We start from the raw sequence: 26,448 nt of genomic DNA, 5'->3' as shown, positions 1-26,448 counted from the left end.
CACTGGAGCTTTTACCAATAAAACAAGCAAATGACACTGTAACAGATTAATTGAGAGTTTGAGCTCTAAGTTTCTTTATGTAAATATTGTTAATAATTGATGTGCATGTTTATGTAACAGATGGGCTCAACCTGGGATTGACACCTGGTTAAAGTTCCCATATGAATAATCTTGGGCAGATGTTGTTACCCAATGGAGTCATAATGTTGAAACATTGTAAATGAACTAAATACATCTATTTTTGGGGGAGTATCTGTTCTGTGTGGGCAGTAAAAAAGCACAATGTGTAAAGATAACATTCATATTTAAGCATTTGATAAAAAAATATAAAGGATCAAATTGTCAACTACACCCACGACCAGAACCAACATGAACTTTTTCATCCCAACTTTTGTATATTAACTGTGATGCCAGAACAAAAATTGGAATAATCTGACATTAAAGCAAATTTAACCTAGTGTAACCTTATGTTATTAAAAACATTTGGAAAAACCTTCCCTAGTCCTTCTGGCAGGGTGACAATCAAGATATTCACGGTGCTGCTCGCACTAATCTTACCATATATCCAGATGCAACAGGTCATTGTGGACATCATCTATTTCACTGTGAAAAAAGACAGCAAAGTAAATAAATGATCATCTCCATCAGTAAACACTGACATGAAACAACTCAACCTGTCAGTGCCACAGTCAACAGACAGGACAAGTTGCTGCGCTGGTCACATAACTAACAGCTTTGGGTGTTAGTGTGAAACAAAATGAAACTGTCAATCCTTCATGTCACACATATCACCATGTCCAGTACTCAAAGTTCAAATGTTGTACTCACAAAACAAAGTGCTCATCCCAGACAGGATTAAGAGTCTCCGGTTTAACCTCAGTAACCTGGATACACCTGGCAGGTAACACCTCCTTGGTGCTGGAGCGTTTTTCCAGCTTCTCCTTCCTCTTCCTGAAGCTGAACTTTCTCTCCTTCTTCTCCTCGGTCTCCCGTGGGCTCTGGCCCATCAGAATTCCCAGCATGCAGTAAGGGTCGCTGTACCCTGCCGGCCAAAGGTTGACACACATAAACAAGATTATTGCACACTTTAAACTGTTTTTATCACAGTGGTGGCACTGTGACAGCACCATGGTGAGGAAAGCCGTTGGGCTTATTTGTGATTACAATCAGTGTTGTGTTTTGGTAAAGTGCTTGTCAGTGGAATCAGTGCGACTGTTTCACAAAAGGGTTGTTTGAGATTAATTTAGCCTCACTTGCACATAGGCTACAAGTAGTCAGCTGTAGCCGAAGGGCAATGAAAAAAAGTGTTATTTAGCCAACATGTACTGCATATGTCTGCATGTATTTTGGTTACTATGGCACCATTTATTATTTAACTCATTAACCTGTACACCCCTTATATTATTCCCATCTTACAATACAGAAATCCCATCATGCAACTGTCAAATAAGCATACCGTGCATACACTGAGAGATACAGTAAGAAGAAGGCATGCATACAAAATGTCCACATCAATGATGCAGTATGTCAGACTCAATTAGAAGGCAGAGCTTATCATCTGAGCTGATTTCATTTTTAATATGTTTCTTCAGCTTGTTACTTAGCAATTGTGTGAATTCAGAATCTTAAAAATAACAGTGTATCTTTCATTGTACAAGTTTTTGTACATGTTGTACACATATCTGAAATATCATGTATTCAGCTTTGGGGGGAAAGCTGGGATGACTGTTAAAATGAATAAACTCAATGTAGGAATTAAACTTAGTATAATCAAATTCTATGTGAATAAACAGGAAATGAATTTCTGCATAACACCACGGCAAGACATAAGCAGATTGGACAGCATCCTAATCAGAAAAAATGTTTCATCACTGCTGGTAAAATCTGCACTGGCCTCACTTACCTCGAACAACCTTATTGACACAAAGAGCTGAAAACTATATGATGTTAGCTAATGGAATTTAAATCACTTGAGTATTCATTGAGCAAGTGCCATTAAAAGCTTTTTCAGTTCCATATTGTTGCTGAATAACCATTTCCTCATGAAAATGGTTATTTAACACTTCACATGTCTCACCGTTTGCATCCTTGGCCATCAGGTTCTTTGCTTTCATCACAGAAACTCTCAAAGAGAAACTTGCTTGCTGTGAAAAAATAATTTGTTTCAGTAAGAAACTGTACAACAAATCATTGTACTTTCTTTACCTTGATTCTGCTGTATCTCCATTAAAGTAAACCTTCAGCATGCATTGTGGAGTGAGACTGTAACAAATCAATTTATGTATGCTTCATCAGGTATAAAGCCTCTATGACTCATGAGGTAGAAAAAATCAACGTCCTGGCAAAGGACAATATATTTTCACAACATTTCCAACAGTATAGCAAAAGAGCTCACAGTGCTTAATAAGATATATGAGATACTGTCAGTCACAATAAAGACACAGATTCATTGAAAATGAGGCTTCCAGGTGTACAGGTCTTACATCTCTCAGCTCAAAGGCACAGTGCACTCCAACTGTGGCTCTCCAGGCCATGCTTTCACTGTATTACTACTTCACTGTTCAAAATATGAGCATGAGGAGAAAAAAAAGTAAATGCACTAAAACACCTGTGGCTGCACAACTGAGGATTTAGTTACATCTAAAACTGCACTTTGTGACCACCAAAGAGTTCATTTCTGTAATGAGCTTTATCAGCTTAATAAGGTAATGACTGAAAGGGCTATATCAGTGGTTTTGCATGCATTTTAGCAAACAAGTCACTTACTGCATACTATGTATTATTAAAAACAGTTGCTGTATTTCAAAACATTTGAAAGTATATTTTCTGTCATTCCAGGTAGTAACTGGTTTCCATTAGCTTCTGAATTATATGAAAATCTATTTTATCAAGGGCACAATATTGTAACCAGGCACAGCAGCGCAGACTGTTCAATATAATAACAAGTGTTTGGCTTTACTGAACTTATATTACAATTGCAGCTTTTTCAATTGCTTGGTTATGAATCACAACCTTTTTTTTTCATTCAGCTCTCTAAACATTTAAAGTATTATGTCAAATCAATAGATGCAGCACTGTCACCAAAATGACCTCAGAACATTTATGTCAGTATGAAAGAAGACATAAAAAATTGTGTTCCTTTATGTAATTCCTCATTTAGACAAACATACAGTAACCTGACAATAGAGACAAAATATCTCTACCAACCAACTGAATAAACTCTCTACCAACCAACTGAAAAAACATGTATATTCACAGGTTCATTTTTCTGGTGTCTTGGCTATTCATAGTACCTTTTATGTACAGTACAGGAACTAAAAAACAACAAAAAGAAAATATACATGGCTTAAGGCGCCACAACCTTATAGTGGGATCAATATTCATTGCTCAATATCTCTGAAACATTGATGAGCAAACATGTTCCTGCTCTGTTTTAATCTGCTTAATTTGACACAAGATAGGAACTATTTTCATGGTATATCATCAATAATAATAATCACAATATGGAAATGTACATGATTATTGCCAAAATATCTCTTTAATTACAGAAAGGTCTGTTGGTATCGCAGACTCATGTACAAAGTGTCTCACCTTGGATTCTTGGACTTTTTGGAGGATGATATCCTGTTCCTCCTCGCCCATATCAAACACCTTTGAGAGATGGGCAAGCAAGAAAAAATGCTTGTATTGCCATCATGGAAACACAGTCGATGAAAACAACTTCTTTTATAGCATCTTTGGTAAAGTCAGAGTCCCTGCTTGTACCTGCCCAGCTGGGAACATATGCTAAACACGTTGAATAAAAGACGCCTACTCCAGACACAAAGGAGGCTAAAAAGCTTAGCATGACATCAGCTGAACAGATGTAATATCATAGCTGAATATAGTAGTAGTAGTACACAGTGTGACTGGGCTTTGATGTTTGTCAGGTTTGAGCCAAAAGCATCTGCTCAGATTCTTGCTCACAAGGACAGTGTCATTGTTACTGGCAGAGATTTAATGAAGCTCAGGAAATAGAGTCTGTTTTTTCTGATAGGCTCATGGTCATTAAATTGAACTTTCACATGTATTACTTTCTGCATCATTTAACCTGTCCTTGGTGGGAAGGTAAATGATGATACTGTATATAAATACATGGATAGATACCTTAAGGAGGTAAGCAAACAGCTCTTCGTCACTATTCACTTGTTCTGGTGAAGGCACTCCCACTCGGTTGACCACCGTGTACACAGCTTCCTCGTAAAGCAGGTCCAGCTACATGAAAACACACTCCACTTAATAACAACCCTTGAAAAATAAACGCTCATGTTCTCTTGCTTTTGTGCTTTCTGCTCTGCTGCACATCGATAGTGGGGATAAAAAACACGACTGTGCTGGGTTATTGTGACTTTTAAAAATGTAATCTCTGCTGAAATACACTGAAAACAGCAAAGCTGAGCTAACGCACCTCTGTCCTGCTGATCCTGTCGGGAATAAAGGCCTGGTCCACATGCTCCTGGGGAGGCGGCACTGTGCAGGCTCCTCTTTGGCACTGTGAGGGGACAGAAACAGTTTACCTAACACAAAATCTCCTCAAAGCTGTGTTGAGTAAGAACTGGCCAGAGGAGAAGCTCAGGTCACAGTAAGATATTACTGACAGTTAACCTTCAATCACCACTTGGAAGGGGTAACCTCTCCACTGATTCTAAACCATTTTATCAATCGTGCATCACTTAAAAAACAAAAGATCAAGAGATCCAAATTTTTGCAGCCAAAATTGGAAGTCTCAAAAGATAGCATGATGTCTTCCCAAACATGAAATGTATTATGGACGTTCCTTGCTTTTCGCTTCTGTTTTTGCTCCCCCGTCATACAGCAATTTGGGGAAACAATCATCAAGCACACACTGCAAAGATGTCAATTAAGCATCACTGCTGTCATTGCATAGCCTTCGACAGCAGCTTGTCACAGCTGAGCTTCTAGTCTTCTGGGCACCCTACTCATCCATTCCTTCTGTCTGCAGACGTCGTACTGGCCACAGCACGGGGCTGAAAGACAGCGCCGAGGCCTACTCGCTACATGCCTCAAATGTGTGACAGACGGAAAGGTGGAAGTCGGGTGAAGGTTACCTCAGCCTGGGCAGCCCGCAGCATGTTCTCTTGTTTCTGCAGGATGGCATTCGTACGCTCAAAGAACGACACACTCTCCTCAGAAATCCTGCCAAAAAGAGGGAGCAGATTGACAAACACGATTCTAAAAATAGGAAATTATATTAATTTATCAGAAATGGTGAGTTGAGATGTGTAGTATAAGGTTGGAGTTGAGATGCATCATCTCATTAGTCTAATAACTGAATATTTTTTGATGGTAATCACACACACAGTGGGATCCAGTGACACTGGTGGCATCATGTTTGCAGACAGCACTTTGGATGAGCTTCTGTCAATAAAGATTATGTTTCCTGTTAATGTTGAACCACTGGACTCCTTCGCCTACAGTTCAGCTCCTCAGTAGCTATTGAATATCGTCATATCTCTAAGACTAGAAAAGCAAAAGCATGTCTGGACCAAAGCTGTCAGCGACACAACATGTCTGCACTCTGCATGAACCATGTTAATCTACTATGATGAGCAGAGCTGTGTGCAATTTGCAAATTATGTTTTCTGTTTTCCTTCAGGTGTGAGTGAATCCCCGGACTCCCCACCAGCCCCAGTTGTCATGGTGATACAGCCACATTCGGGGGGGAGGAGATGGCTGTACACCTTGGGAATACCCTTCTAACCTCCCCCAAATTTCTCAGCAGGCATCTTCCTCTTGGCCTCTGATGGAAATCACTGGGGGGGCAGGCAGCTTTGATGTGCGCTGTAGCAGAACCGTCAGGATCAGCCATGCCGTCGGCCCCTCACCCTCCCAGCTTCCTTGTCTCTCTGCCAACCCCGTCAGAATATGCAGAAGAGCTGTCTGCAGAGGCCCCATCACGCTCCTTTATTAGCGTCATCACATCACAGCAGGTGCGTGGCAGCCCATCCCAGCACCCACTGACTCTCGCCATGGTGGGGGAGCGGATGGCAAACCCCTGAGGTATTGATGAAGACTAATGGCTGCCGTGCTGGGAGAGCTGGTTTTTACGTTTCCACTGCGTCAACCCCATTTAAGCTTCAAAGGCGGATGCATTCAGTTAAAATTGTTGATATTTTATCAGTGTCAGGCTTATTGTAAAACACAGTATATTCTATAAAAAAGACGACCTCTTTTGAGAACAAATTACACCACGACAGCTTTTAAAACAAGCTTTAAGCTGTAGTTCCCTTAGTCATGCTTGGCAGTCCCTGTATTTCCATTTTCCGCTTTCATTTAAAACTAATTTTTCAGCCTCACTGGTGTGTTTGGCAATATTGTGAAATACCGATCAAAAACAAATCATTTTCATCTGAAACCGCTCAGTCAGTGTTTGGAAGCTTGAAACCTCAAACTGGGTCTACAATCTGTGAATGATTTGGGGCTGCTTTTTATTTTATTTTTTATTTTTTTACAGTTTTCATTTGCACATATAGTACAATCAAGCTTAATTTGATTGTAATGTTTGTTATATGAGACACTCAAATCTCTCCACATCCATCTTGAATTGTCCCGGGCATTCTTGTATCCAGAAATCGGTCCTGTCTCCTGTCAATCATGCAGTTTAAGCATTTGTCCAGAGAGTCTGGGATCTTTTATTTTGAGCTTTGGGATGACGCGCCCATGAGAAGAAATAAAGCTAAAAATGATGCAAATCCAGTCAATTCTGATTTGATGCAACTAAAAACAAAATGATGCCGATGTCTTTCAACCTTTCTTTCTCTCTCTGACACACATGCACACACACACACGCACGCACACACACACACACACACACACACACACACACACACACACACACACACACACACACACACACACACACACACACACACACACACACACACACCAGTAGAATAACACACTGATTTGATGTTGCTAGGAAACAGGTCTTTTTTTTTTTTTTTTTTTTTACCATCATTTTATTCTAATTTATTTTCAGAATTCAGTCAAACGCTTCAATTATGTTTTCCTGTCTGGAGTGTAAATGGGAAGCAAAACATAAATAAAAAACATGAACAGTCTGAACTTTTTCTATCTATGATAATATGTCTTCAAACAAAACTAATTTAGAATGTGAAGGTGACAGCAACCCCTCACTTCCAACTTCAACATAATGTGGCAGGGCATACATGGTAATTAATAGCGCAAACATCACTGTCGTTTACAGCATGAAAGACAATGTGACATCTGTATGCATTCTAATAAAATAAGATGATTTTTTAATCTGATTGATTACGGTTGTCACTGCATAATATCAGCCTGCAGCTGCTTCCACAAGCGAGGACCTCCATGACAAGGTCCCCCCTACCACCCACCTCAATACTACACACGACCGTTTGTTTCACTCTAATTACACATTTGATTAAACAAGACGACATTACAGGTGTAAAAATCCTCAACGTGGAGATTATAAACTCAACAGCTCTGATAGAATCTCTCCATTCAACAGCTTGAGAAACAAACAGCAGTCTTCCAGCTCGAACTGCTGGCAGACAGAACACTAGCATGGTGTGAAGTGATATCTAAGTTGGGGGCTTCACAATTCTGTTTCACATTTCACTGTGCAGGTCAATAGCTGACTGAAGATTCAGCCTATTTTAAAAGAGGAAAAGAGTGTTGCCACATATGGATCCTGAGTACAAGATAAGTAATGTAAGAGTGTGTTGAACTTTTGATTTATGTTCCTTAACTATTATTCATAAAGCAACACAGTCTGGTATTATGCTACAGCTACATCTACAGCTCATGGGAAGTTACGCCTGCATATATCTGACAGTATAAGGTCGTACCTTACAAATGCTATACCATTAAAGTCTCCTCTCAGCCCCTTGATATATAGTCTGTCATCAATGACTGTAAATGTAGGATAAGGACATAATTGATTGCATTTTCCTAATAAAACAACTAAAATGAACTGATCTTACCAAAAAGTAATGCCTGTGTAGCCACATTTGATAGCTGTTTACGTTTCTGTACTTCTCTGCACTTTAAAGATCCTCTCCAGACATATTTAAGACATAAAAATCCTCTGCTTGAATGTTCTCCACAAAAAACATTCAGTTACCATGTTAAAATCATTTAAATGATTTATTCTCCTTCATTCAAATCCAGAATCTATACATATGCAAATATGGCTTATTTAAAAAGTTTAACTGCTGGGCGTAATGTGTCTCCTACTTCAATGAAAAGTTCATTCTCAGTGATTGTGCACTGAAGGCTTCAGGTTTCCACATCACAAATCGCACATAGATGCTTTTAACTGAGATTTAAGTTGAGCACAGGGGAACTTTTCCACTTTCAACAGATGAAAGTGAAAACAGTCTTCTAGTTTAAAACTCTGCACATGCATCACTTTGTGGAGTGAAGCTCAAACATCCAACTGAAGGAAGAAGAAGAAATATCTCTGACTAGAGGGGAACTTTAAGAACTTCTCATGTGATAAGACTATAAGCTCAGGTACTAACAGCACTTGGGTAGTCAAGTGGTTAAAGCCACATAAAGGCAGCGTTCCTGGTTCAAATCTGGCCAGGGACCTATGCTGCAGGTCATTCCCCTTTCTCTCCCTGTTTCCTCGCAGCCAACTACTGTACTTACAAATAAAGGCAAAAAGCCCAAAAAAACTCCATTACAAGTAGGAGTCCTGTATTCATAATTTTACTTAAGTGAAAGTGCGGACGTTTTCTCACCAGTATCAAAAGAAAAATGGCCCATGTGAGTGTTTTAATGTACTGTATATTTCTTATTAGAATTCAGGATTTTTATTATTATTGATGCATGTAAAAATTGTATTTTAACATAGGAACTGGCCAGTGGGCAGCTGTTTTTAACTACTTTATACATATATTTATGTGCAGTATATATCATTGCGTCACATTTGATGTGTTAATCAGCTGCAAAAAATAGTCCCCCAACAAATACACTATTCACTCCTGTTTTATTAATATTTGATGAAACTACAGTGCTCCTCTGTTTTCGGAAATTATTTAACCTTTAAAAAAATTATATATCTGAAACTCCTTTTTAAAGATGTATGCCTTTAATAGGAGCAAATGGGTTGGGGCTGAATGACACAAACAGGATAGGGAAGTCAAGAAAATATTATGAGGAAGGTTTACGACATTGTTACTTTATTTAATTGGATTTGTTGCAAAGAAGAAAAATATACAGCAGCAGCAGCCCAATCCTTTAAACGTATTGTATGTGTGCCATTATGACAGTAATCGCAGGTGCATTAGGGGTTTCCATTTAGTGTCATTCTAAATTGATTGTGTTGTTCTGCATTCATTAAAAAAAACCATGAGCCTAAGGAGTCAAATCCATTAATTTCACTGCAGCAAGCTCAAGATTCAAAACAATGTTGGGTCAATATGAATTCCATTGTTGTTGACAGAGATGGCAGTGAACAGTGTACACAAAGCACACAGTAATAAGCCAAAATATACATTCAAATACAAATCCCTGTGGGATCTACTGTATGCTGCAATAATGCCAGAGACATAACTAGGACACACAGACGTAAAAGCATCATTTGCTCAACTGAATTAAACACCTAGAGTGTGCCAGTTTCTGTTCTTAGAGCTCAGGTCTGACAGCCGACCGTACTACTGGGTCAACAACTGTAGATGGAGCGGACCAAATCTACACGGCCCCATTTGCAAATTCTCAATTAAAGTGAGAGTGCAGGCAGGTCAGCTGCAGTCTGAATGGATAACAAAGATCAACAGCCAGCCTCTAATGATGAACGCTCAGGGTACATGCACGGCTGAGGCTCAGTGGGAAGCCTGTAGCACCAGGGTGCTGGCATGGGAAATGAGAAAAAGGTGAGATGCACAATACTGACAGTTCAAATCAGTTTTTAATAAACAAGATAAAAAGGATGCTAGTGGAGCAGATATGATATACAAAATTACGTTAGAAAAATAATTCAAAATGATAAATATACTGAGAAAACATACTGAGACAGCATCAAGAATATAGATTAAATAGAAATGTACAAAGTCCCCTGTTGGTCTGTCTCTGAAATCCAAAATTGATCAATGTTCAGCTCCCCATCTGAGGTTATCTTCCATGATAAAAATAGACATATTCGTTATTACAAGTATAAGTTCACATCGTGGCAGCAGCCCATGTTTAGGTTGCTATAGAAACCTCAGGTTCATACTATTACTTTTGGCTTCACATAAGCTTCAAAACAAGATTGAAAAAAATAAATATGATGACTTATTTTACCTGTGCCACATTATTTGTTGTAATGAGTCAGACAAGAAGAAAAAAACAGCAGAGAAAAACTGAATATATTTTTATGAGGATTAGACAAGATCAAGACCAACATAAACAAAATGTACTGAGGCCCTGTTAATGAGTACACAGTGCTGTCAAACTAATGCTTACACATATTACATGGCACATACATACACTGAACTATACATATACACACATACATGTATACATACATACACATATACACTTAAGCATATACAGTAAAGTCTATGAATACACACACACATTTATATAAAGACACACATATATGCACAGTTTACAGCATACACCCATTACTACTAACACATTTAGACATACAGTATCTATAGACAGGAATTGACATAAAACAATAACAAATCAACACATAACAGATGAATGGATCATCATCAAAAAGTAAGCTTGTTCAAGAACTATGATTTAGCTGTGTTATATTCTAATATTGGAAACATGAACATGTTAAGAGAATAGAATATAAAATGATGCCTTCATAGTCATTGCACATTTCCGGTACATCAAAATGACTTGTGCAACTCCTGGGGTGGTACTGCAGACACAACTAAAAACAACACACATTAAAAGACAGTATACTAAAATGAAAATAGATACAACCAGAAATGAAGCGAAACAGATAAAAAAATAAATCAAAACAGGCAGACGTCCTTTCCATTCACAATATAGCACTTGGGATGAAGGATGAAAGTTAAATTCAAGGCAAAAGTTTGTATTGTTATTTCTTTCCACTATACAGCTAGTCTTTGTATATTTATTAAAATGATTTTCTTTTTGGCTTTGTATATGAGTTACTACAAGAAGTATTGCTATATTTTTATGTATGGCATGTCTTTACACATAAACATGTATTGTATATATCCATTCACACATATACATGTATGCATAAATATGCATAAGGTGACGAACTCCTGCTTTGTGATACAGGAGAATATCTTTATCCCTCAAGTAAAAACAGTAGTGTGCTGTGTGCTGTAGGAGACATGTGGACATCAGAGCCATGTGGTGTTAACTGATATACAAGAAAGCACCATTTGAGATCCCTACAGAGCCTGACTGTGCATGTAATAGTTTGGTTGATGTGTCCTTGGGGGAGAAGCAGCTTGTGCATGGCCCGCTCACAGCAAGTCACAACTCTGGAATAAATGCCAGCCACATTAAAACACTCGACTGACAAGAAATGACGACCTGTGGCTTTAGCAGGACAGTCAATGGAAAAACAAATGAATAACAATCGTGAATCACTGCTTTTGAGCTCACGCCGCTGTTCACGAAAGGCTGTCATTATCTTTTTGAGCTTCACTGACTGCACTTTAATTTCCTAAACAAAGACTCTCATTATTTAAGCTATTACTTGCCTTAAATTGCAACAATCATGCAAATATTAACTGTAGCTATATTTCTGGAAAAAATTAATATGTTAGTAAACAGTCTGTTTCCTGCTTATTGGTCAGACTCCAGCAAGCAAGGCTTAATCTGTGTCGTGTCTGACAGTTATGTAGTAGATTATATAAAAGGTAAAAGCAGAGTGCATAACAGCCCCACCTCTAAAATCATGAGACACAAAGGTAAGTAAGCTTAACTTTAAGATGCTTTTGGGAAACTGCATCAAGAATCTTAAGATGATTTATTGACTGTTATGTATGTGGAAGAAAAACAGCAAATTCTCACATTTAGGAACCTGGAATCAGAATTCTTTTGGGCATTTTTGCTTAAAAATGACTGAAATGATCAATCTGTTATCAAAATAGATTAATTTTCTGTCAATCAACTAATTGATTAAAATACTAATCATTGCATCACTAAAGTTAGGGCTACACACTTGTTGTAGTTAGTATGCTTCTGAGGGTCAGCATTTTCAGCATTGCTATATTTAAAATCCATAACTTATTAAATGAAACAGCACCAAGCAAAATGTGTCCATAAAATGACAGAAATGCCACATCCATGAAAACCGCAAATGTAATTTATTTTTTATTTTCTTTATTTAACCAGGAAAACCTCACTGAGATTAAAAATCTCCTTTTCAGTAGTGTTCTGGCAGCAACAATGATGAACACAAACAAACAACATAAAACAAGTGGCACAAAATATCTTTCTGAAGAATACATCTCAATATCAAAGTGAAAAACACTGCAGTGATAAAAAATATTGCCTCATAAAAACTGCGTAAAATTCCTTAAAAAACGTGAATTAAAACAACTGCTCAAAACATTGACAGCCAGTTGAGAAAACAGGCAGATTAAACCAAGGTTAGCAACTTTACATTTGCAAAAAAGTGTCAGGCAGACATAAGAAACTATTTTACCTCATTCAGTGCAAACATTGGGAACCATTACTAAATATGAATCCTGGGAGCAAAGAGCGTAGTTACTTATACATTTTTTTCTATGTGCTTGGTTCTACAGAGCCCAATAACCCGGGTCTACAAGGAACAATGATGTGAGAGACTATTTGGAAATAATCTTAGACCTCCATGATATACAGTATAATTTATATGTAAGTACGTACTGTATGTGACATCTGTCCAGTGACTAACCTGCGAGGTAAGGGGTCAGGGCAGTGTGTGAGGGGGCTGCTGGCAGTGGGCGGTGGCTCCCTCCGGCTCCTCAGCGACTGGCTCCTCTGCACCTGCCTCAGCACACTACTCTTCAGGTCCAGCAGCGTCGTCATGATCTTTCACTGCCAACAAAGACACAAAGAGCAAACACTGTCACCTCATAGTAGTTGCTGAAACCCCTGATTGGCGGTGAGAAGGAGCCATTCACGCATCTGATTGTGGTAAGGAAGTGAGTAAAAATACATTTCATATCAGTTCTGGGATCATATTTATGAGTCCATTTGTTTCTAGGAATACAGTTGGTTGGGGGGATTCTTTCAGCCTAATCAGCTGCATAATCACCCCCCACGCGCTTTTAACATAATTACACTCTTCCTCAGCAGAAGGTGTGTTCTATTTCTGTCTGAGGCTGGCTGATGCCACAGGGTGTGCAATTTATCTTCCACCTTTTTAGTGTGGTCACTTCAGAGTCAATCGACCCTTATTTTGGGGATTGCACTTTGTACAAAAAATATGCAAATCAAGATGCTTCCCAGAGCTGAGATTCACAGGAGCCAGCAATATCACAGAAACGGTTCCATCATTAAATAAAAATGGCAAAAAAATAGAGCTAAGTAAAAGCTATCTTTAAAAATGTTTCCAGAATGACTACATCACAGGCCTAAAATATCTGCTGTTACATTCAGTAACAATTTATCCACAAAAGTGATATCATGATTTATAATTAAATGTAATGATTTTTTAATTGTATAATTTGGACTTCCTCCTCACAGTGCAAATAATAAACATTTAATTGGCATTTATACCAAAGCTACCATGCCTCAACAAGTAATTAAGAACATGCAGAACCACAGTAAAACAGGAGGCTAAGACTGGGTTGGTTAAACATGAATGTTATTCTTCTTCATCAAAATAATAAATAACAAGCTTTCACACCAGGAAGTTTCTAACAGGGACCAGCTCCCTTGAAACATTTGGCGGGTGGGGGGTCACATGCTTTGCTCAGAGGCTCATCAACATCAGGTGCCATCAATGATGCCCAATGGTTATGTGAACTCGCACGCTCCACATGTGATGTCAATCAAAAAAACAGTGGATAGACCATAAGTTATTGTTCATATCTTTTACACCTTTAAAACTTCTGATACCAATTTTAGAATAAATGTTGTGTACATGAGTAATTGAATCCAGCCACTAAATCTGCCAAAACATGGGACAAAACACAAGTGCATCCCTTATGTTCATTGATTATAAGGGATGCACTTATGGATTTTGTATATCAAAAAGATTTTTCATAGAACGCAGTAGTATATGCCTGGGATACAAGCACAAGAGTACAATAAAATAAACTAATATTGAAACATTACTATATTATGAATCTTAATATAAGGCCTTTTTTAACAGCAGTAGTACCTTTATCCAAGGTTCTTTAGAGAAAGGTATACTTGAGTTATCATAACCCATGAAACATGAATTTAGAAAAATGAGCCTATCTGGCAACCTTTGAGAGATTGGCACTGTGTTGCTAAGCAATTCACTGAGAGCGAGTGGGTCTTCCTCTGAGCCACTTGCCATAAAGTGAACTCTCATTTTGGCTTCACAGTGTCCTTAAAGTATAACTGAATTATATGACCTCTATAACAATATTGTGCACTGTCAGTGCTCCCCAGAGAAGAAGATTCAAAAAATAAAATAAACTGTTCTGTCAGAGATATTCAATGAAACTGTGCACGTCTGCATTTTGCACGAGTGGAGAAGAGAAGTTACGCATTAAATGCTTTATATATCAGCTCACTTTAGCCTATTAACTATAACCAAAGCTGAGCTTGCAATGAGTGCCACTATAGAAACAGAAAACTACATATAAACAGGCTTTTCTTCCATTTTCTGCACCTTTTAATGATAATATATTCCATATGAATAAACCAAGAGCCACATAATTGGGTTGAATATCATATTTTATTGTAATGCCCCTTTATGACCCCTTTTGTCAGAGTCAGACACTGAACATCATTACGTATCTGCAGTATATCCATCCTTTATTAGGTGTTAATCCTTTTAAGCTTGACAGAAATGGGGGTCTATAAATACCTGCAGTTCAATATTGAAGCCGGTCACTAATTCCTCACAGGCACAGAATCATTTATAGGCTGTCACATTTTTAAAGTATAACACAACAGTTCAAGCCACTGTGGCAGCAAGATTGTATAAAGTGCACGTGTCATGACAGTAAAAACAGCAAAAACAGCATGGAAATAATCTGATTGTGAGGTCATTAATCACACAAATGTCTCTAAAGCAAAACACTAAAAGATGCTCCCACGTCTGCCTGGCAACTAAAGAAGAGAGTGAAGCATATTGTATCCTGAACAGCATCCAATCATTTATGTCCCTGCTTGTCCAATTTGCTCCATTTTCACTGTGATGAGAAGTTATTTTAAAATGCGACTGTGATGCTGTGACACTGGCTCTACCTGGATGACTGGAAATCTTTTATGAGCCTCCAACATTCAGTGTGCTGCTGACCAAACATCACTGAAAACAGAGCAGGAGATTCGACAGAGATTCGAGACAGAACACTCAAAAAAAGGAGGAATGACAAGGACACAAGAGGGAGGGTTTGATTGATGGAGAAGTTGTTTCAGAAGACAGTCAGACACACTCAGTCAGACACTCTTTTCAATAGTTGACAGCCAATGTCTGCACATTTATGTGAAAAAGAAGCAATGAACCGTGGGCTTGGAGATTTTTCTGATTTTTTCAAACAGCAAAAGACACAATAGTTGCTGTTATTAACAAACTGTAATAGAGGGCAATTAGCTCGGTGTGCTTGTTGAAGGGGATTCTAGGCTGATGCGGCCCATTTTAAATGCATTTTTTTTTTCTTTTGGATGGCACTGTTGAAGGTCGCCTGTTTTCAATCACACTGCTTGTACCAAATAGATCCAGAAAATGAAACATATTTGTCTGCATGACAGCTATCATTCGGTGCTCCAGCCAATTGTACACAGAAAACAAAACAGTCGGCTTTTGCAAATTAGAACAAGCCAGAAATTCATGGTACGAGTTGCATTATTGGCTAAGCCAAAGCACAGTAGGCTATCGAACCAGGAAGCTGACATCTGTTATCCACTTTAAGTATCCACACTTTACTCTATTAGATTGAAGGGTCAATACTCTTTCTCTGTCAGATATCATCAATGCGTCATCTCTAAGACGCTCCAATGAGGAACTGTGGGAATTTTCTCTATTTATCCTTCAGATAATGATTTCCTATATTTTTCAAAATGACAGAGATAAGGTGTAAACTTTCTATTTCCATGTGCTGATAAACACACAGCAGACGGACTATGCTGTCAATACAGCAACATATCTTGTGTTTGCATTGCATCATGGTTTACTAAAGCTCCTGTGAGTGGAGAGACTGTCTGCCTCTGCTTCGTTGATGGCAGATTTATTCTCGTGTGCTTTTTGAATGTCAGTGATAAACAAGAGCCTTGAGAGAGCTCTTGCTCTTTAAGTCTAGCTGAATCTCAGAGTCAACGATACTTTCTACTGTCAATCTCCACTATTGCTGCCCAGGAAATATATCATAAAGATGGTGTAGTGCAAGTTTATCCCCAGGAATGGAAACAAAAAAAACAAACCAAAAAAAAACAAGAGTGACTTTTTTGACTTCTGCCATGGAAATCAGATGTTAAATTTTGCATTCCTGATGTGTCTACTGATTTGGAAAAAATCTGTTAACCCTAATGTTGTATTTGGGGTCTTAGAGACCCCAGCTGTAAAAACTGGTGAAATGATAGGCTTTCATCAGCTATTTATCTATGAATGGTGTTTACTTATTACGCAGCACCACCCCTCTATTTGGACTAGAGCTTCAATGACTAGTTGATTAATCAATTAGTCGGTCCACATACAATTTAAGTGCCAAATATTTTGGTAATTATCATCAATTATCATAATCATTTACAGTCCTTTTTTTAAGAAAAATACCAAATTCTCAGGTTCTAGCTTTTGCATGCGAAAATGTTCTGGTTTCTCTAGTCCCCTGTCATAAAAAACTTATCTTTGACTTTTGGACTGTTGGTCGGGGTACATCAGAGCATTTTAGGTTGCATGTAAGCTTTGTGAAACAGTAATAAACATTTTCTACCATTTTATAAACCAAACAACCTATAGATTAATTGAGAAAATAATCTGTAGTTGCAGCTGTGATTTGGATTTTTGTTATTGGAGTTAGACTTAGTAGTAACATCCCTCTGTGACATGACATATTGTACATTTCTTTATCTATGAATTACAAAAGGTATTTGTTTATGCACAGCCCATGACAAACAAAATATTAAATATGTTTTTATCTCGTATCTCTTTGTCACCTTCATCAAACGTGCAAGCCCAGTTGGTAGCAAAGGGAAAGGCTTATGTTGGCTTCAAAACACTGCATTGAATTTTGTCACTGAACATCTGAGGCTACAGCTTTGCAAGGTGAGAAAATGTTCGCTGTTTCATGCTCTGCTGGCTGACTTCTATTTAACAGTGTTAGGCTCTCTGTATGACATCTTTGAAAGGCCCTGCAGCTGAAATACCTGACATATATTTGCTCACTGTGGTAAAATGTTTTCTGACTTCAAACTATGGTGTCACAGGCAAAAACCCCACTCAAGCATCACATCATACCCAGTGCACGAAGGCAGGTGAGCGTGGACTGCGCTGACAACTAACAGGCACGGCGGAGCTGCTGTCTCCCTGGTGAACTCATTTCAATTACAGGAGTGGATCTCTCCCAACTGGATTTCACTCTGTCTCAGTCATCAACCCATAGTGACAAAACGGGTCGACGCGGTGCGGTGCCCACTGCCAAGGAAACACTGTCAAAGCCAAGTAAATGCCTTTCTTGTTACATTGGTGCCGAAGTCGTGCCAGGGAAACACTTGCTCACCAGTGTCTCTCTCCTGTGAGAGCCAATGAGCCCAGCAGCCAAAGGCGCCTTGCTGATAGGGATGGAGTGTCTCTATGGTAACAGCAGAGGAAAAGGAGCTGGTAAATACAGGTAAATGGAATTCTACAAAGGCTGAAAAAAAAGACCCTTGATGTTATAATGTGTTCACCTTAATGCAGCTAAATATTATACATACACAGTTCATACTGCCAGTCACAGCAGACCACATTTTTTAAAACTTTTTCCCATAACACAACTGTGAAAGAGAAGCTGGTTTGCAATCCAGATGCAAATATAACACTTCTCACCTACATAGCAATCTGTAAATGTCAATCACCGTTTAACTGTGTGATGTCAATCAGTCCACAGTGGTGAATAATATTTCAACGGGACTCAATGATCTTGTACATCTAAACTCTTGTTCCTGCTTCTCATTCCTTTCCCTTTTGATGCCTCTAACGTAAACGTCGGACAAAAGACAGCAAGAGATACTTTAGCAGATCAATAAAGTAGCAAGGTTTACAATGTTGTCTGCACCAGTGGGTCATTATCAGCCTCAAACAGACACCTCAAGATTAGTCTTTGTGTGGTTTTCAACACACATTTCTAAGTCATTAGTCCTTGCTGTTGAGCACTTGTCCAAGTGTTTGAGCGTTTGAGCGTGAAAAGCTTCGTCCTTTAGAGCGTTGTTGAGTGTGTCAAATGGGGGGAAGAAAAAAAGAGAGGAAGGCGGTGGGGGAGACTTTTTGTCTCATAATCAGCGTAATTAGGAGAATGCACCTAATCCTTACATTGCTCCTGAGTCACCGAGATGAAAGAGAACAATTAACTGTCTTCTGAATTCTCTTTTTATGATGGCAGTTTTTGTAAATTAATAAAACAAGACATGCACATTTTGACTTTACATATTCCTCAGAACTTAATTAACCACATCAGCCCGAGGGAAACACTCAAATCATGACTGTGTAGATCACACTGTACTGGTGCTGGGGTTGGAAAGCATGACTATCACAACCCTTGAGACAAAACTAAGAGCCTCATCAGCGGGGAAATGGATCGGACATCAATGTTATTATGTGACTAGCCTTTAGGGACGCATTGGCTTAAATGGATCAAACTGTCAGTTCTCTGTCAAATCCTTAACAAGCTATACACTTGATTGGGTGTGGAAAAGTGTAGATTTCGCTTTGATCTATATTGTACTGCAGAAAACACAATTGACCAGTTTCTGACCTAAAGAAAAACAAAATCCAGAAACCAGTCTATTCCCAAAAGCTCCTGCGGTCTGTGTTGTCAAGGCACATGACGGGCACTTTGGCTAAGACATTGATTGCCAGAGAAAATCCCAGGAATTGACGGTTGTGAGCTTTTTGTAAAGGGCGTCTGCAACACAGCCAAAGCAGCGGAAATCACTGACAGCCACGCACAAAATATAAAACTTAAACAATACAACAAATCCTTGCTTATTATACCACACATAATAGAGCCTTTGTCACTCTGAAAACACTCACTCCAGCAATAATACTACTGTCAAAAATAGCAGCCACTAAGTCTTTATGCTGAGACAATAATCCCATTTATGTAGTTTATGCAAAAACATCAATCTGCCTCTACTAGACAGTGCGCTACAATACAAGCGATAATCTAAAGTCATACAACTGCTCACACATGTTATAATTAATGCCGTACATCCGACCAAAATAACTATGATTGTACAGCACTGCCATTATGTTTTTTATGATGTCTCTTTTGAATGTGCTGTAAGGGGAAAAAAACACTGGGGAAGCTGGCTTGAGCCCTGTCTTTTATTGACAGGAGTATGAGTAATGACAACCAATCTACTGTATAATAATAAGGGCTATTGATTAATTAATGACTAAAGGACTCATGATAATTAGTCTAAAGTGGAGTTATGACCTGTGCTGGGCAGCTTCTTAAGAACAAAGGAGAAAGTAACACAGAGACAGAAAATTGTAGCTATTGAAAAATTGGAAAATATAATTTCTGCAGAATTCAGACATTCACAATAATTTTGTTCTACATGGTAAACGAGAGCTAGACTGAAGCCTAATAGAAAAACAATCTAATTGTGATTAATTATGAAACATAATCCTTATTTATTACCCCTTTAATCCGCTGTATTTGTAATTATTGCCAATATTAAAAGCACTGGTAAATTACAGGCTCAGAATTGCTTTGCTTTGGGGAAAAGCTAGCTCAGATCTCTCTCTCTCTCTCTCTCTCTCTCTCTCTCTCTCTCTCTCTCTCTCTCTCTCTCTCTCTCTCTCTGTGAGCTCACTCCACAAGCTTCTGCAAAGCATTGGATTGATTTACACACAGTATGAGGCTCAGCAAGCATTATGTGTCGGCTGCAAAAGGGGTCAAAATCGCATCAAGATCAAGAGGTCTGAACTTGCCTTTATCTTCCCAAAAGATAAAACTTGTTATTTTGTTTTGGTGAAACTTGGAAACTGAAGTAAAAGAGAGCAGGAAAATGCAAGCTGTTTGTCACCAGTGCTCTCATGTCATGAGCAAAAACAACGGCGACTTTATGCTTTAGCTCTATGTGATGTGATGCTGATCTGGTGCACCTGGATATATATGTGTGTATGTGTGTTTTGATATTGGATGGGAGTAGGGCGTTTCTGTCTTTTGAGATGTGCAGAGTGATAGGCTGTATGGATGGAGAGAGTGCACACAACCACACAAAAAAGGCAAATTTAGTACCTAATATAAACTGCCATTACCTCAGAGATTTGATCAAATCTACATTTTGTAACATTTCACTAAAAAAAGGGGTTGTCAGAGTGTGTGTCTGCCTAAATATGATTTCACACAGAGCAACTTAAGCTTCTAATTAGGTTTCCAATATGGTGCTTAAGATCTTTATAATGATCTGAAAGGGAACTTTAGTGTGGCTTATAGCCTTTAGTCCAGCATGTAATTTCTTTTCGCAGTAAGTGGATAACATCTAATTAATGAGTTGTAAATCCTCCTGAGCTTTATCATGTCAATCATACACTCAACGTTGACCATACAGTGTTATAATCTGGCTATCAAGAGAACTTTATCATCTGTCTATTCAAAATATTTTCAACTACTTGGATCAATTCAGATCAACAGGTGCCCATTAATCAACTGAGTCAGAGCAGCTGAAACATGATTTCTACTTCACTTAATTCAAACTATAAAGGTATAATTTATCATGCTGTTAAATAATGTGAAATTCAGCTTACCTGTGTCTCTTCTTGACAGTTTTCCAGTGTGCAATGTTTTTTTTGCTGCTGCGTGTGTCAGAGTCCCAGTGAATCAAAGCTCTGATTTAAAGCAGCAGGACTCTTCAGTGACTGTGATGCGATGAACTTATGTGAAAACAACGTTTGGTTATTTTTCTGGTGATAGACGACAGACAAAAGCTCATTTTAGTGCTTCGAAATGCTTTCCTGAGCTCACGCTTCACCGATGTTCAGCCAAATATGGCCATAGGAAGTGCAGGGACACTTCACTGTCCTAGATTAGTGTCGGAAATATCGCGGAGTGCGCGATGACCGTACGACTCCAAAAAGGTGCAGGAGCTACAAACAAATGCAAAATCAGGAATTTGCTGAGGAAAATGTATTTAATTCTGGCACATAAGGGTAGGAGTTGTGCGGGCAACTAGTAATTATTTCCATGTTTTTATAAATTAATGTATATAAGCTACCTGTACCTCTGTCGTATAATTGTTGCTGTTTTGCATTTGTGACTATCAAACTTAAATCCAGCCTTTGTAGAGCGAGTCAGGAGGCTATGTTCTGTTTTTAAGAACACTTTTTAAATCTCCTGAATAACATTGCCTGTATCATAGTGGACATGTAAATGTATAGTATGACACTTTTTGCTACATGTTACACATCTATTATGTCCACGTCATACAGCCAAACAAAATCAGTTTTACTTTACTGTATGTGTTAGTTTCTATGAGCTACAAATTGCAATTATGTATAAATAAATGTATATTTTGGGATATGACATCTGGTTTGTGGTTATAATTTTGCTTTTTGAAGTGAAACCATTATCAAATAGCTTATTATTAATTATTATTTCAATTTATATCAGAAAAGTAACACTATGGTATGGGTATTCATATTCCATACCTGGGTTGCTCAGTACCTGAGATAATCACTTGGTACCAAAAGCGCTTGGATGAAACTGGACTTTGGCGTTTACAGTGTGCACCTGAAGGCATCATTTGACTGTTGCTGAGGGATGTCGCCGAGAAAAATCTTCACAGTGGGAGAAGTAGCAGGTTCAGCTGTCAGTCAGGCTGGGATTCATGTACTTTCACTTTGTTCTGCCTATTTAGCTCATCCAGTGCCTCAACACTGTCGTTAACAATACTTACAGACTAAATACTGTAGGCCTATGTCAGTAGACTATGCAGGACACCAATAGGTCAGGTATCAGTGTAGTTTGCCCCTAACAAACAAACAAACACAAATGTGTCAGTATGTATGGAAATTCAGTGTTGGCCAATTAAATAACACTTCCTTACAATATTTCATTATTCTTATCAGCCATGAACCAAAGCAAACACTGCACTATCTTTTTCTGTGACTGTTAGTGTTTAAATTATTTATTTAACACATTATTTTGAGCTTAATGCCTTTGGATGTTTCCATTATAAAAGACTTGTCATCATTAAAGGGACAAGAACCACCACCCCAAGAGCTTGCTTTATTCAATATGTCCACCATGAGCTACAATGTTAGAACTAAACATGTGATGGTAACCATATTGGCCATCAGCTATATTCAATATTCTATTTAAATCACAATGTCCTGATGATAGATGATCAAGCATGGGATTAACATTTAAATAATGGAACAAGAATATCATTTCCTTGATAATGCTTGTGTTGAATTGACTCTTGGCATTGACATCTGTTTTGACAATATGCTCTGCTAAATTATGCTCTTAATATTTACAGTCCATGCAAATACAATTGAGCAGATGATACACAGCACTGTGAAGCCCTCGTATTATAGGACACATCAGGCATTTTCCTCACTCGTCTGTTTGCACATTAGGACACATGAACGGAAGGGCATGTGCACAAATGCTTTAAATAGGCACAGGAACATTAATTATACACTTGCAAGGGAGAGGTGCCTCTCTCTAAGCATAGAAATTATTTCACACATGGCTATTATAACAGAAGCTGCAGTCGGCAGCGTAGAGCAGGACTGTCAACTCGAGAATGGAGCCCTTCATCATCGCCACCAACAAAGTCAAAGCTTATCAGCATCCTGCGATTAGGGAGTGCTCCTTATCACTGTTTACCTACAATCATTCTGAAGCATTCATTTTACAATTTGGAACAATTCAAATCAATTACTGAGAGTGAAATGTGTTTATGACGCTGAGCTAGCATAAAATCAAATCTGATCTGTCGTGTGAAAATAATTGAACGTTGGATTGTAAATCTCTGCTGCAAATGCCAGATTTAAAAAAAAAAAAAAAAAACAATTTAAGAGCCATTTAGGAGCTACTTCACACTCCTGTGAAGGTCAAGACAATACAACACTTGAGTTGTACATGGAGTAAACACATTAAAGAACATAATAGCTGTAATTTTAGTATTCAAAATGAATCCAACATCCACATTTTTCAGCTCAAACCCTTAATACTCAATCCTTAAAAGAGTCAAGATTGGATAATTGCTCATGTTAAGGGCCTGAGTCGTTTGGTGTTTTCTCACCAAACATGTTGAAATGTTTCTGTTTTGATTGACTGTGAGTGCCTCCTGAGCTGTGAATGAAAGCAAAAACACAGAAACACACTGACAAAGACTTATCAGCTTTCTCTAATTCACTAATGGTGTCAAACAGAAAAGGGTAACCCTCCCTCTAAATTTTGATGTGTTTTGACATCATTTGAAAATCTCAGCAAAAACTGAGTGAACGGCTTTTGCTTTGTTGAGTGATAAGACACATGTGACCCTTTGCCTTGTTTCCATGGACACATCATTAGAGAACTTCCCCAGCTGGCTCCGACTGCTTCAAGTGTCTACGGCGAATAACAAGTGAAGGATTTAGTTATACAGTAGCAGAGAACAAAACAAACTGAATATTAATTTCCACACTCAAACATATTCAAGTCTTATAGCTGTGACATAATTGAGCAATTAAAAATGTCATGCAAATTACACTTTTTGAATTCTTATGCATGTTAATTTTTTATCATTTCCTCAATTGATTCATTTCAATTTTTTTTAATCCAATTCTATGAAGAATGTGAAATTACCAATTAATGTCAAGTCACTACATTTATTTCCTCAAAATCATAATGAAGCCTTCCCTTTAAAAGTCAGAGGCATGCTGTATTAATACTGCTGCAACTTTCAGAGAGTTAGTGATTTATTTTATCTTCTTTTCTTCCTGTGATTAATCTCAGTATATTTCCATGAGATAATAAAATATATGGCATAACAACATTTTTCTGTTCACACATCAGGAGAAGTTTGGCAAAAGGAAAAACAGTTTCAAAGGTATGAAATGCATGCACAGCCACCCAGTGGTGAGTGGTGAGTATGTAGCATCAGTGTTATTGTCTATTTAACACATTATCACTAAAGATTTTAGTGAGGTGCAGCTCACAAATCTGATTGTGTTTTAAAAGCAAACCAGAGTAATTTCTGCAATATCGTTAGATTTTTCAAATCGATGCCTTAAAACGGAAACACGCCTGAGCAAACCTTTCCCATCTGAGCCTCTTCATACTGTGTGACGTAGGACATTACAGCACTCGTCAAGATACAAGATAATTGTCACTTAATGTTCTTACCCACAGGAAATGATCTGTGTAGTTATTGACATGATGAGTGTAACGTCACTTCTAACACTCTTCTTTTCACTTGAGTAATTACATGCTGATTCAAGGGGCAAACATTATAGGCATATTCATAGTATGTTGCATTGATGCCTGTTAGAGAAGGTGAATGTCACACACTGACTTCCGAGGAATTAGAGAGCTCATATGTAGAGCTGCATACAGGTGCAGTGGAAAGATAGCATTACTTCAGGTATTTGAACTGTAACTCTGTATTTGTGAAGCAACAGTTTCATCATGCAACAACTCTGCACAAAATTCAGGTTATTTGTCACCTCACGATATTTTAACACTACAGCATCACTATGACGTCCTACACAAAGTAGCATAAGAAATACTAAATGTCAGTGTTAAAAATACACTTTTTAACACTGGCATCATTCAATTGCCCATCTTCTCCTCCCACTAACCTGAAAAAAGAAACTTGTTCTGTTATCTGTCCAGATGGATGATTCATGATTAAAATACTCACAGTGTTACTGCTCTCTCAAACTCAATTTCACTTTATTTAATCATAGCAGCAAAAGACCTTTAATGGCGTGGATATCCAAAGTGCATCATGACTCTTCATTCAGACACATACAAATACACATAAATCATCCATACAAACACATCATTATAGTATGACTATACCACCCCCACACATGTGCAAACATACACACACCACCTGTTAGGATTATTGTATGAAGCACTCAAATAATCATACACACATGGACACATTGTCTCCCTCTCTTTTTCTTTCAATGCTCTTTGTGCCTCCCTCAGGCAGAGGAGGGAACTTACCAGAAGCAGTGACACAATTACTTTGTTCTTGCTTTTTTCTTATTTTTGTTTGTTTAATGCATTATGTTTATTTATTTATTTTTATCATGGTCATCCTATGTAACAGATTTGATCTTTCGTAGATTTCACTTCCTGGTACCTTATCACCTCAATTAAAACATTAATGTCTTAATAATGACATCTTTTAGATGTGAATCCCCCCCAGTTTAAGGAGGTTCAATCATAAAAAAGCAGAATCAATGATGATATAGATGCTGTGTCACAATTTCAACCCTTCCGATTAAAAGCAGAAACAAATCTTTAAAAAGTGGGTATTGTGCTGGTACAATTGCTGGTGGTGCATTTCAATGATCATTGTCTTCAATAGGTATTGAAATAGGAGAAATACTTATGATTAGGAGAGTCAGATTAATGATTAATGCACTGGTTTGGCATTCAGGGAGTAGCTCACACCAAACAAAGTCCATCTTACAAAAGTATTCAGAGCATAATGAGTCTAATTTTAGAATGATTTAATAGATGAGTAATGCAAAAGCTGAAAACTTTACAATAAGTCATCTGTGCCGCTCTCTGTATTTTTGATGCCAACCTTGGATTTATATCTGCTCCTAAAATGAAGAAAATATATCTGAGTCTCTATATGCATGGTGGATAAATGGAAGATATTGAAATAAAATCCACCTTTTTAAAAATGTTTGTGCAGCTGATATGCATTTTTATATATGCAAATGTACAAAAAAAAATCCAAAACCAGCATTCAAACATCTTGTTGTATTCACCATATTCTATAAAATGTTCTCCTGGACCATAAAATAATGATTGTGAAAGTCTTTTTTCCATAGGATTAGTCAATCAATCACTGATGGGGAATTTATGAATGTGAATTGGTGTATGAGTCAGTCAGAATATGAACAGTATGTGAGGG

At 38.0% G+C, this 26,448-nt stretch overlaps 1 protein-coding gene across 1 annotated transcript in view; it reads right to left on the bottom strand.

The window, feature by feature from the left end:
- The window catches only part of baiap3 (BAI1 associated protein 3), a 36,616-nt gene extending 15,370 nt beyond the window's left edge, over positions 1 to 21,246 (bottom strand). Inside the window, exons 1-9 of the mRNA XM_062438020.1 lie at positions 21,107 to 21,246; positions 12,908 to 13,050; positions 5,109 to 5,196; positions 4,448 to 4,531; positions 4,147 to 4,254; positions 3,592 to 3,651; positions 2,078 to 2,144; positions 829 to 1,042; positions 559 to 603 (exon numbers count right to left, since the gene is read on the bottom strand). Of these exons, the coding sequence (XP_062294004.1) occupies positions 559 to 603; positions 829 to 1,042; positions 2,078 to 2,144; positions 3,592 to 3,651; positions 4,147 to 4,254; positions 4,448 to 4,531; positions 5,109 to 5,196; positions 12,908 to 13,041 (800 nt within the window). The 5' untranslated portion in view covers positions 13,042 to 13,050; positions 21,107 to 21,246. The remainder of the gene's footprint in view (positions 1 to 558; positions 604 to 828; positions 1,043 to 2,077; positions 2,145 to 3,591; positions 3,652 to 4,146; positions 4,255 to 4,447; positions 4,532 to 5,108; positions 5,197 to 12,907; positions 13,051 to 21,106) is intronic.
- Positions 21,247 to 26,448: the final 5,202 nt, after the last annotated feature.

The sequence above is a fragment of the Scomber scombrus genome, chromosome 18 (assembly GCF_963691925.1).
Source record: "Scomber scombrus chromosome 18, fScoSco1.1, whole genome shotgun sequence".
In the NCBI taxonomy this organism is placed as follows: Eukaryota; Metazoa; Chordata; class Actinopteri; order Scombriformes; family Scombridae; genus Scomber; species Scomber scombrus.
The sequence above is the reverse complement of the archived record's forward strand: the minus strand, read 5'-3'. Positions and strand labels throughout refer to the sequence as shown.